Source organism: Hippopotamus amphibius, chromosome 17 (assembly GCF_030028045.1).
Source record: "Hippopotamus amphibius kiboko isolate mHipAmp2 chromosome 17, mHipAmp2.hap2, whole genome shotgun sequence".
NCBI classification, from domain to species: domain Eukaryota; kingdom Metazoa; phylum Chordata; class Mammalia; order Artiodactyla; family Hippopotamidae; genus Hippopotamus; species Hippopotamus amphibius.
In genome coordinates this window covers 2,434,159-2,446,173 of record NC_080202.1, presented here as the reverse complement: position 1 = coordinate 2,446,173, position 12,015 = coordinate 2,434,159, and the positions used below count along the sequence as shown (strand labels likewise).

At 54.8% G+C, this 12,015-nt stretch overlaps 1 protein-coding gene and 1 pseudogene across 2 annotated transcripts; one reads left to right on the top strand and one right to left on the bottom strand.

Annotated features, from left to right (window-relative positions):
• Positions 1-851: 851 nt before the first annotated feature.
• CENPV (centromere protein V) lies at positions 852-10,663 on the top strand. 2 transcript variants are annotated; one of them, XM_057714672.1, is made up of 5 exons: positions 852-1,482; positions 4,179-4,277; positions 5,416-5,485; positions 9,417-9,531; positions 10,403-10,663. In XM_057714672.1, exons 1-5 carry the CDS (start codon positions 1,232-1,234, stop codon positions 10,525-10,527), a joined length of 660 nt encoding a protein of 219 aa, XP_057570655.1. In that variant the 5' UTR covers positions 852-1,231; the 3' UTR covers positions 10,528-10,663. The 2 variants fall into 2 exon arrangements, with proteins under 2 accessions (XP_057570655.1, XP_057570654.1); XM_057714671.1 differs by lacking the exon at positions 852-1,482 and adding an exon at positions 1,845-2,216.
• A 520-nt stretch (positions 10,664-11,183) lies between these two features.
• LOC130840300 (microtubule-associated proteins 1A/1B light chain 3B-like) lies at positions 11,184-11,575 on the bottom strand (annotated as a pseudogene).
• Positions 11,576-12,015: the final 440 nt, after the last annotated feature.

Sequence of the window (12,015 nt, the reverse complement as noted above, 5' to 3'; positions counted from 1 at the left end):
GGGATGGACTGGGAGTTTGGGATTAGCAGATGTAAACTGTTATATATGGGATGGATAAACAACAAGGTCCTACTGTGTAGCACAGGGAACTATATTCAATATCCTGTGATACACCATAATGGAAAAGAATAAGAAAAAGAATATATATATATATAAAAACTGTCACTCTGTTGTACACCAGAAACTAACATTGTAAATCAACTATACTTCAAAACAAACAAAAAAACTAAAACCCCCACAAAATTGAGTTTTAGCCAAGTGTTAATTACTTCATCTTCCTTTCTTCTAATACCTACTGTAAAAGCATTTTAAACAAACTTGCTAAAAAAGTTAAATCAGATTTATTTGAAATTTACCCGGAGTGAAGGAGTCATAAACTGGCCCAAAGGTGGCAGCAGAGGAAAGAGGTGAAACAGATGGAATATCTTTTAGCTACTCTTGTTTAAAAAAAAATTTTTTTTTTTATTTTAGTAAAATGTCAATTATTTGCTGAGGGGAATCTACACACCGTTTAACTCACTGAATTTTCTGTTTACCAGTAAGGCATAAATTAATATAAAAACAGTAGAAGAGCTTGGAACTAAATAGAGGTGGTGACAGTATAGCATCATGAATATGGCAAGTACCACAGAACTGCACACTTTAAAACGTTTAATTTTATGTGAATTTCATCTCAATTTTTTTAATGAGTTATTTATTTTTTGCCATGCCATGGGGCTTTTGGCATCTTAGTTCCCTGACCAGGGATTGAACCTGCACCCTGGGCAGTGAAAATGGAGGGTCCTACCCACTGGACCGCCAGGGAATTCCCCATCACAATTTTTAAAAGCATTCAACAAAACAGTAAAAGACCCCCCCCCCAAAAGTGCTTTTTGCTGTATGTAAACTACACCTCCAATGAAACCCTAATGCATTCAGCTAAAGTTATACTCAGAAGAAACTTGTCATTAATATTTTACCCAAAATACTAAAAGTGAAGGAACTATGTATTTAGTTTAATAAACTATCAAAGCAACGATAAGATAAAAGCAGGATTAACAAAGAGGAAAGTTGAAATTTAGGAAGTAGAACACAAAAAAAGAAAAAAACATGAGTCGTTGAAAATGCTATTTCTTTGAAGATATGAATAAAATAGAGCAACAAAATAAGTTTGGTGAATATTTGGGTTCCGTCGGTGCTTCTCGTGATTTTCCCTGTAAACTTCGGGGCTGTGTTCAACAAAACCATATTAATGGGGCTTGGTGTGGAGTTCACTCATTTATTAAATTTAAAAAAATCTGTTGACCACGGAGATCCTGAAGCCGCGGCTTCAAAATCTGGGGGAAAGCGCAGGGTTGAGGACTCCGACGTCAGCTGCTGCTCGTCCCGCGGAGGCAGGAGCCGGGCCCGCACCCGCACCGGGAGCTCCCGCCCGCCACGCGCGGGCCTCCCTGGGGGACGGAGCTGCCCCGGGCGCCCCTGGGGTGTGGCCGTGAGTGCCGGGTGAGCCAGGCCTCGGGAAGACGGGCGGAGCCCTGGGGGCTCAGGCGCCCCGGAGGCGCCTCGCAGGTGCAGGCAGGCTCCGCGTATCGGAGCGGAGGCCGGGGGCGCCGTCCCGCAGGGCCTGCCGGCCGGAGCGGCGCAGGTGCGGGCCGGGGGCCGGGGCACGGCGGGCGGGGGCCGGGAGCCGGGCGGGCGGAGGCCGGGGCCGGGGGCCGGGGCAGGGCGGGCGGGGGCCGGGGCAGGGCGGGCGCAGCGCCCCCTGGGCCAGCGGGGCGGCGGGCGCGCGGGCGGCGGGGACGCGCGGGGCGCAGCGGGCTCGCGGCGGAGCGGGGACGCGCGGCGGAGAGGCCTGCGCTCAGGGCTGCGGGAGCCATGCGGCGGGCGAGGAGCGGCGCGGCGGCCAAGCCACGCGCGCAGAAGGGGTCCGGGGCCTCCAGGGCCCCCGCGGTCGAGGCCGCGGCCCCCGGCGCCGACCGAGCGCGGCGGCCCGCGGGCCAGGCCGGGGGCGGGAGCCGGTCGGCGGCGAAGCAGCCGTCGGCCAAGCGGCGGCCGCAGTCGTCGCCGCGGGCGCAGGAGGCGGGCCCCGGGGAACCGCCGCCGGAGCCGCCGCTGCCCCCGCCGGCGCCCTCGGCGTCCGAGCTGGACCTGGGCGAGCAGCGGGAGCGCTGGGAGACGTTCCAGAAGCGGCAGAGGCTCAGCTTCGAGGGCGCCGCCAAGCTGCTGCTGGACACCTAGTGAGTGCGGCGCGGCCCGGCCGGCGCCAGAAACGTCCCCGCGGCGCTCGAGCCGCGCACCGGCCGGACAAAGGCCTCCCCGCTCGGCCGGCGCCGCGCGCCCCGGCGGCGGCCTTCCCGGGGAGGGGGTCGGCCCGGGGCCGCGTCCGTGTGCGCGCGCGTGTTTCTGGAGAGCGGCCGGGAGGGCAGGGCCGGGCGGCAGCGGCGCTGGGACAGTCCGGAGCCGCCCGGGAGGCCGGCGGCCCCCGTGGCTGCGCGCGCCCTGCGCGGAGCGGGGCGGCGGGGCCGGGAACCGCCGCGGGCGCTCGGGGGCCGGGGCTTTGCCGCCGCGGGGCGAGGACCCCGGCTCCCCGGCGGCCGGAGGAGGAGTCCGCGGAGTTCGCAGGGAGCCGTGAGCTCGGGGGCGCCTCCAGACGCGGCCCCCGCCCGGGAGCCCTGCCGAGAAGTGGTTCGGCGCCCTGGACCTCGCAGGGTCCGCCGTCTTAGGCCAGAAAACCCCAGAAGAGACCCAGCAGGCTAACGACTCCATAACAACCTGAGGATTTACTCCTTTTCTTGAAGGAAAATGTTTCTTTGTCCTCGTTCCGCAGGACATTCTCTTCGTTAGGACGGGTCTTCTCAGGGATGGAGTGTTGGGTTTTCCGTGGGCTTCGCTCTTTGGTTTATCATCTGGGGCTGTAGGCGCAACAGTTTTTAACGAACGTACATCATCCGGCCTTTTTGAGCCCCTGAGGTGCGCCAGCTGCTGCTGAGTGTGGGGGAATATAAAGTTCTCAGAAACGTACAACGCAAGTTTGAGGTAAATTTACGCTTTAAAAGATGCTGCTACATGGCCAAGAAAAGGATTTTAAAATGCTGACGTGATAGGATGAGATTTTTTTTTTTTTAACCTGTCAGGTTGGCTCAAGTTACACACATTTGTTAAAAAGGCCAAAAGTTACTAAAGTAAAAAGAATATGTAACTATTCTGCTTCATTGTTATTGTTAAAACGTTATTGTATGGGAAAATGTCCATACAACAGAACAGGGAACAGTTAACTGTGTTAGACTTAGCAGACTTCTGTTTTTAACATCCTCAAGTGTTGTAATGTTTGAGCTTTTTACCATAAACATTATTTGTGTCTGCAGAAAAAAACACGTCAAATTGATGGAGTCAGCTTGTACAGAAACATGAAAAAGCATTCAGTCTTAGTAACCAAATAAATGCAGATTAAAACTGCAGCGAGCTACTTTTCCTGTAATTATGGCTTGAGAAGTTTCGGTGAAATGTTTTCTCACTCGTTACTGATGCGAGTGTTTAGCCCTTTTGGAAAGCCAGTTGGATGATACGCATCACTTCTTCATCGTGTTCAATGAAGGGCCTGACTTATGAGTTTTAAGAGGACTAAAGTTGTGCGTACTGTGTTCGGATAGCTCTGTAAAAAGCCACGTACACGCACAGTACTGGAGGGGAGCACGGCAGAATTGCAGGAGCCCTTTGTTAACTTGCTCGATCAGGCCCCCTTTGTTTTCCGTGGCAGCCTGGACGCCTTTATCACAGTCACGTACATATTCCGTTAATTTGTTTTAGGGACCTTGGCGGCCCAAGGTCCCTAAGGCCAGGACCACGTTTGCTCTATCTTGTTTACTGCTCCCTCCCCTGGTGCCTTGCTTATAAAAAATCTTAATAAGCATTTGCCACGTAAATAAACGTGCTTGGGTGGCTGGATTACGGTCCGCCAGGCAGTTCTCTCTTTTCCATACTTCGGAACGCTTTATCTTGCAATTTAACAAACTGGAAGTGGAAAAAAGAGAGCTCATGGACAAAGAAGGTATTGAATTCTTTTACAGCATTGATAGTGCCTCCTCAAAGGCAGAAGTGCGTCTGATTGTCCTGTAAGACTTGTGTCCCATTCTTGCTTCTTTTTTTCCACTGTGGCCTGACTCTTCAGCACTCATCTTCCCGATTTTCGTTCCCTTCAGCGAGTACCAGGGCCTGGTGAAACACACAGGAGGCTGCCACTGTGGGGCGGTTCGCTTTGAAGTTTGGGCCTCGGCAGACCTGCACATCTTTGACTGCAAGTGAGTGTTTTCTCTTCCCAGGTTGCTTAGACGTTAGAAGTTGTGTTAGACATTTTCATTAATAATAATAATAATAAAAAACTTAAAAACAGGGGAGGCTAAAAATAATAGCCTGCTGTGTGTGACACAGCTCAGTCCTGCAGCACGGCCCCAGGGGACGTGGAGCGTGGCCCTCGACTTGTGCCGGCAGCAGAATGCCACCGGTTGGGGGGGAGTGGTTCCCTGGAGACGGTCCGGCTGGGTACTGAATGAAGGGCCTTGGACAGAGTCTTCAGGAGTCCCAAGTTGGGCGAGGCGAGGTGAGGTGAGAGCACGCACACCTGGAAGCGGGCCACGCCCCAGGCCAGCTGGCCTCGTTCCTTCAGGTGAGGCAGGTGATGCCGCCAGGATCCATGGAGGGCCTGCCGTCCGCGCCTCCCAGGCCTCATGGAAGAACAGGGGCCCCAGGCTCTGACTTCTCACCCATAGTTGGTGTATAGCTGAGTATTCAACAGTATCCAGTCCTTTTTGCCCCCTGGTGCTGTGCTGCCTGAATTATATGTGAAGAATAAGTGACTACTGTAGAATTCTTCCCACGGGGAGCTGACCCTGCTACTAACTGTGCAGTCCAGATTGAAGAAGCATCCCCATGGAATATGTTGTTAGAGGGTTCTGTGTGAAATTAGAGTTTTTTAAAAGGTGAACTAAAAAGCTGTAGCTTTAATTCTAAAGACGTGATTCTGAGGACCTGTTTGACTTGGATTCTGTGATGTGCAGATGAGGACAGGAGGAAGCCTAAGCTTCCTTGTCCTTTTCTGGTGAAGATGGACACCCCAGAAGCATAAGATCGTAGCTCTGCCTAATACTTGTTTCCTGCATGTCTCCAGAATCCAGCAGTTCCCTTCACTATCATAAACCAGGGGGTGGGCGGCAGGAACGTGGTGTCCCCCATCCTGATGGCCTGCACTGCTGGCTGTGGCCAGCAGAGGCCCCAGGAGGCCGGTCCGCCTGCCCAGCCGCCCGTCCCTGGCTGGCGCTGTAAGGGGCTTCACCTCGGGGCTCAGCCGGCTCCTGGGACAAGGCAGGTTGGGCCCCGCAGGGAACTCGGAAGGCACGGATGGTTGTTCACAGTCCAGGGTCTGCTCTTATCTTTCTGTAGTTGCAGCATTTGCAAGAAGAAGCAGAATAGACACTTCATTGTTCCAGCCTCTCGCTTCAAGCTCCTCAAGGTAAGTGCCGTGAGCAGGGTGGGGGGACCCGGCTTACAGGGTGCCCTCGCCACCCAGGGTTCATGCTGATCTTTAAAAGGTTGTGTTATTTTTCTCCTTTATATTTTGGACGTATATTTGATATTATGGTGGAAACATGTACACACACAAGGATGGAAAAATAAATATCACCCAAATCCTATCGATCAAAGGTAGCCACTGTTGTGTTTTGCTGTATATCCTTGTGTGTTATTTTGAACGTGGATAAATATATCTAAATGTGTCATGTATATTTTTTATCAAAGTAGAATTTTATCTTTTAGTCTTTTATAACTGACTTTTATCATTTCCTGATGAAAAATAAATGATCGAAAACTTTTTTAACTTTATTATTTGGGGGAAGTTCTTGTGCTTGGTACCAGATTTGCAAGGTACAGAGCAGATACACAGTGAAAGGCCTTCCTTCCACTGCCCCTAGGCCCCGGCCTCTTCCCCCCCACAACTGTTTCCTAGTTTACTTATATGATTATTGCTGTGTTTGTAGCATATTTTGTTCTGTGATGTACCATGGGCAGTTTTCTTACATTCGAACTTCTAGGTGGAGTCCTAGAAGTTTTGTTTTTTTTTTTAATTACAAACAGTGCTGTCATGCACCTCCCTGTATAAATCTTTGACAGTATAGACCTTATTTCTTTGGATCAGTTCTCTTGGAAGTAAAATCTCTGGTCAAAGGACGCAAGCCGTTACCAAAGGCTCTGGCACACTTTGCTGACGTGGGGCGGGGTGGGGCTCTGGTCCGCCCTCAGCTCCCGTCCCCTGACTTGGCCTGACACACATCTCCACTTTGGTGGTGGGACCTTCACTGGGTTGGGAGGGCTTCCCGGAACCATCTCTGGTCGTGTCTGCACTCCCAGCCCCAGGGCCTTGGCATCACGTGGTCCCTCAGTGAGCGTCTGGGAGGAGAAGCTGAGACCGAATCCCAGATGCTTTGGGCAAGTGTGTCTCGTTTTCATCGTCCTTGATCCTTTGTCTGGTGGGGGGGGCGTGGCGCGGGTGGGCAGCAGACCGGCCCTCGTCTTTCCCACCGGCCCTCCTCGGGCGCCGGCTGGAGGCTGTGGCCCCGACCCCGCTCCCTGAGGCAGGCGGTTCCCGAGGCCGCGTGGGTGGCTGTGGGCGCTTGGTCTCGGATCTGGCAGCCCCCGCCCCACGGGCCTCTTACCAGTCAGTGCCCCGGTGTCCAAAACACTGTTCTCCCCTTCCGCCCAGCCTGGTGAAGGAGCAGTTTTCTGCTTGTTCTTTGAAGTTAAGTACGGGACCATTCCTTGCTCAGCAGTGTGTAAGGGGCACTTGCCGTGCCAGGCTCTGCTCCACTGAAACCCAGCAGCTGCTGTGGCCACCAGGCCCTTGTCCCCTGGAGCTTAGGTGTTGTGGGGGAGACAGAGAAATAGGAAGAGGCCTGGACATGCCATGTGGAGAGTCCGAGCAGGGACCATGACGGAGGCTGGCTGGTGGCAGTCTAGGTGGGCTAGGGCAGGTCCCTCTGATGTTCAGGTGGTGGAGGTGTGGGGGCCCTGGACACAGGGCAGGCAGCGTGCCAGGGGCCACGCGGCATATCCGAGGAGCTGCACAGTGGCCCTTGTGGCTGGAGGGTGGAGGTGAACCTGTGGACTGAGCTGGGGTTGGAAACAGGCCGGAGTGGACGAGGAGATAGGCTTGTCCTCTGTAGAGTGGAGCCCAGGGAGCGTGTTAAGTGGGGCAGTGGCGAGACCTGCTTCAGTGTTTGAAAAGCACACAGTGGCTGCCGTGTGGCGTGCAGATGGTGAGGAGGTGAGTGTGTGTATGGTGGGGGGGGTGCAGCTGGGAGGTTGTGGGGCAACCAGGCGGGAGAGAGGGTGGTAGTCGTGGAGATGGGCAGGGAGTGGTGAGTGGAGATGTGTTTAGCAGCGGTGGTTCTCAGAGTCCAGTGTGTGCACGGTCAGCTGGAGGGCCCGTTAGACAGGTCGCTGGGCTCCCTCCTGACTGTGCTGGCCGGGGGGCCGGGGGGAGGTGGATGGACCAAGATGTATGATTCTCACAAGTTCTCCTGGGACCACACACAGAGAGCCGCTGCTGGAGAGGAAGGACAGGATGGGAGAGGAGAGATGCCGGATTTGGAGGGGGCGGGAATCAGATCCTTTCTGAGAAAGTTGAGGTGAAGACATCTGGAATGTTCACAGAGGGGCAGCTGGGTGCACGTCTGAGTTGTGGGGAGACGGCAGAGCTGCGTGGCCCCCGACTGGGGCGTCGGGTGATGGGGAGGTGGTGTGGCCAGAGGGGGGCCCAGGACACAGCACGGAGAGCGATGGGGCAGGAGGGGAAGCAGAGCAGACAGAGGGGCTGCGAAGCACGGCCAGCGGGGAGGGAGGCGGGACCTGCAGAACGTGGGGTCCTCCGGACGGAAGGAGGGGTCCCGAGGGGTCAGGTTCAGGGGAACAGGAATCCGGGGGTCAGGAGACGCGACCGTGAGGTTTGTCAGCGTGGTGGCCCCTGGTGATTTCTGACCCGGCAGGAAGACGCAAGAGGTGAGCGGGGGCTGTGGAGGGCGTAGCAGCGTCGTGACGATGGACCGCGTGCTGCAGCGGGGGTGGGGGTCCGGCTGGGGGAGGCGCGCAACGTGGGGTCTGCCCGCCACCGGCGGTCCTCGTGCCGCATGAGGTCTGGGGCTGCGAGGCAGCGCCTCAGGCCCCCGGGGGTCCCCTGGGGGAAGGGGTGCAGTCAGGTCGCTCTGCGTGGTTTGGGACCACTTGTCTGATCTTCACTGCCCCTCCGTGGCGGGGGGGACGTGGGGTGAGAAGAGGCCCCTCTGGGAACAGGTTTCGATGCAGCTCTGAGGGCCTCTCTCGCGTGGTGGTGGTGGCGGCGGCCGCAGGGGAGACGCTCTGAGCCTTCGGCCGCCCGGTGTCTTCCTGGAGGTAAACTACTGCCTTCTTGGTTATTTCTTTAAAAGCGCGTGCCAGGATGTGCGCTTTTTAAAAACAGGAGTGGTGCTAGCTACACACATTGCTTTAACCCTTGCCTTTTCACTTAACTTTGTAACCTTGGAGATTGTTTCCTAGTAGTATTTGTAAGTAGGACTGCCTCATTTTTTTCAAAACTTGCGGAGATTCCGTTTTTACACCCGTCTGTGATTGCTTTCACCAGTCTTCTGCGGACGGACGGTTTCTGTTTTTCTAATGTTTAGCCTTTACAAATGCTGCATTGACACCTGTAGACATGTTATTGGATGAAATATGGAATTCTCACTGTAGGATACATTCCTCGAGGTGGAGTTGCTGTGTTAAAGGATATGTGCCTTTTCAACCTTCGGTGGATGTTACGAAACTTTATGGATTTACATTCCCGTGACGTGTATCCGAGGATGTGTGTTTACACACGCAGTGCCGAGTTAGCTCACTTCTTAATTTTTGCCCCCGACAGTGAAGACGACCTCATTGCAGTTTGTGAGTGTGGATATCACATCTAGGGTTAAGGAGAGATTGGTTTTCCAGTTTCTCTGAACTTTTCGCATCCTCTGCCCGGTTTCCAGTTGGGTTCTCCGTTAAGGAAATTAGCCTGTGCCGTCAGGCAGATGCTCTTTCCTGCCTGGTCCTTCGTAGATGAATCCGAGTCCAGTGAGTGTGTTCTGAGGACCTTGAGCGGTGCTGTTTGGGGACACGGGGACCCAGCCCCTCGGCTGACACCTCCCCGTTTGGGCCTAGGATGCGGGGCAAGCTCGAGGCCGGGGCCTCTGCATGCAGCTGACCTGGGAGAAGCCCTGAGCTGTCACCCTCCAGGCTGACGGGTCTCCGGGCTGTGTGGACGGGCCCCGACCCCAGGTTGGATGAGTCCTGGGAGCCTGGCGAGAGGGCGTCCCTGCTGAGCCTTTTACACGATTTTTTTTAAACGACTGAAGCTCCTTGTCTGTGTCCCCCAGGGAGCCGACAGCATCACCACGTACACCTTCAACACCCACAAGGCGCAGCACACCTTCTGTAAGAGGTGCGGCGTCCAGAGCTTTTACTCTCCCCGCTCCAACCCTGGAGGCTTCGGTGAGTGAAGGGGGCCGAGCTCGGGGCACCGCGCCTGCGGCCGCCCGGGTAACACACGCGTGGGGAGCGGGCCCTGGTGTCACAGGCCGGTCTCCCGCGTGTCCAGGCCCTTCCACACGTGTGCGAGGGGCGCAGGGCTTGTCAGCAGAGCTCTCTCCTGGCGCTGGGCCTTCAGAGACCACTAGGACCCCGATTCTTGTCTCCTGCGGGAGGGTGGGGAGAGGCTGTGGGCCTGGGGACGGGGGAGGGAGAGAAGGAGGCCGGAAGGAGCAGCGGTGATGCTGCGGCGTAAAAAGTCGGGTTTGTTCAAACACAAACAGGGAAACCCCAAGCCCCTCTTCAGGTCCTTTTTGGATCTGGGGGCAGAACCACCTTCGACAGTTGTGACGAACAACAGCCTCCGCCGTGCACGTTGGGTGGGGAGCAGGCGTGGGGGACGCGCCGTCCCCACAGAGACACAGCCTGTGAAACTGCAGCAGGGTGGCCGCGGCGGCCTCGAGCCTGCTGGGGGGGGTGTGTGACGCCTGCGCCCCGTAGCAGCCCCTGTGTGCTCCTCAGCTGTCACGTGGAGACGCTCTCCTGCTGGCCTTGCTGCACGGTCGTGCGGGGAGACGTGTAACGCTCAGGACGCGGTCCCTCCAAGCCCTGGACGAGGCCTGTGAGTTCTCCAGGCTGCCGGGCAGAGTGGCTCCGGGCTCGAGCCCCCTCTCTCCTTTATCCTCCCAGCTTGGTACTGAGTGACGTCCAGCCCTGGCCACCCCTGAGCCCCATCTGAGAGGAGGGGGCCGTGAGCCAGGGCCCGCCAGGCAGCCCGCTTCGCGCTGATGCCTGTGGGGTGGGTTTGTGTCACGCCCCCCTGGCTTCCCCGTAGGAATCGCACCCCACTGTCTGGACGAGGGCACCGTGCGGAGCGTGGTGGTCGAGGAGTTCAACGGCAGCGACTGGGAGAAGGCCATGAGGGAGCACAAGACCATCAAGAGCCTGTCTAAGGAGTGAGCCCCACCCCGCCCTGGTCCTCAGGCAGCTCTTATCCTCCCTCAGCTCAGATTTTGACATAGGCTAGTTGACACCCTTCTGTCTCTTCCCAACTTTTGTGTGATCTTTTAGAAAAATAAATATTTTTAACATTAAAGCAGTTACTGCGGTTTATCATCTTCTCTGTACGTTGGTTTTGCTGCTGCGGCCAGTCGTTGAGCAGCGGGTGTTTACCGAACACGGAGCACTGTGAAGGTGCTTGCAGCCACGTCCGGACGGAGGGGTCAGAGGGCACACGTGAGATGGCGAGAGATCACAGGCCCCCGAGCTGTGAAGAGAATGTGTGTCTTAGAGGAGAGAGGCTGCTCCTGGAAGACTTGGGGGGAGTGTGATTGGAGCCTTTTTTTTTTTTTTTAAGGTAAATCAGCTTCTGATTTTTTTAATTGTAAAATACACATAACATAAAATGGACCATCTTTACTGTTTTTAGTGCACCCCCCAGCAGTGTTGAGTACGTTCATGTTTTTGTGCCACCCATTTCCACAACTCTTCATTGTGCAAAACTGAGGCCCTTCTACCCATAAAGAACCACTTTGAGCCTGTGGTGTGTGTGTGGTTTTTTTTTGTTTCTGTAACATCCCTTTTTTATTCCTTGGTAAATAAGGGTTTAAAAAATTCTAGAACAGATGCATTTTTTTTTTAAGTCTTAGTTTCATTCCAAAAGTCTCCTCAGAGGCGTATACCATATACAGGAATCCATCTTCATCCTTCTCACTTTCATACACTTCACAAGTCGGCGTGGACACCCTCACCATGCTGTGCCCGTTCACCAACAGGAAGGAGGCTTGATTAGCGTTGAGCTGTAGGCGTCTGATTATCTTGATGAGCTCACGCATGTCGACATGATCAGGCACCAGGAACTTTGTTTTATCGAGGACCAGAAACTGCTTCTCACCTTTGTATCCTTCTGTTATTACTGGGATTTTGGTAGGATGCTGCTCTCAGATAAGTCAGACATCTTCTACTCTTCGACGGTTCGGCGCTGTTTGAAGGATTTCCCTGACGGCATGGCGTGGCAGGCTGGGCGGGAGCGGCGAGGTGGAAGGTCCCGGGGGCTCCAGGCGGTGGCTGTGACGGCTCCGACTTTCAAGCCTATGTTTTTAAAGGAAGCAATGTTTGGGAAGAGAGAAGGGAGAAGAAGCTGTGGACAGAGGTCCAGGCACAGGGTAAAGCCTGGCAGCTCGGGAGGCTCATGGTGGGAAGAAGTAGTGGGTCAGAAAAATACGTCGAAGCCAGCTGTGGACAGTCCTGGGTCTTTGTCTCACAGGTGTGGGGAAGCCCTGGAGGGCTTTGAACAGTATTTCGACTGGTTCCCCATTCCCACCCTCCGCGTTTCACATCACTTCGTATTATAATCAGTGTTTTTTTTTATTACAATACGATGCTTTCCTAAAGCATTCCTTCCGTTATCAAATACTGGGTGTGTACATAAAGACAAACGCCTAATAA

Bases quoted from the DNA above. Each gene is read 5' to 3' on its own strand.
- CENPV (XM_057714671.1), top strand. From the start codon at position 1,855: ATGCGGCGGGCGAGGAGCGGCGCGGCGGCCAAGCCACGCGCGCAGAAG. The intron at 4,278-5,415 runs GTGAGTGTTTTC...ATCTTTCTGTAG, and splicing joins CTGCACATCTTTGACTGCAA to TTGCAGCATTTGCAAGAAGA. The intron at 9,532-10,402 runs GTGAGTGAAGGG...GCTTCCCCGTAG, and splicing joins CTCCAACCCTGGAGGCTTCG to GAATCGCACCCCACTGTCTG.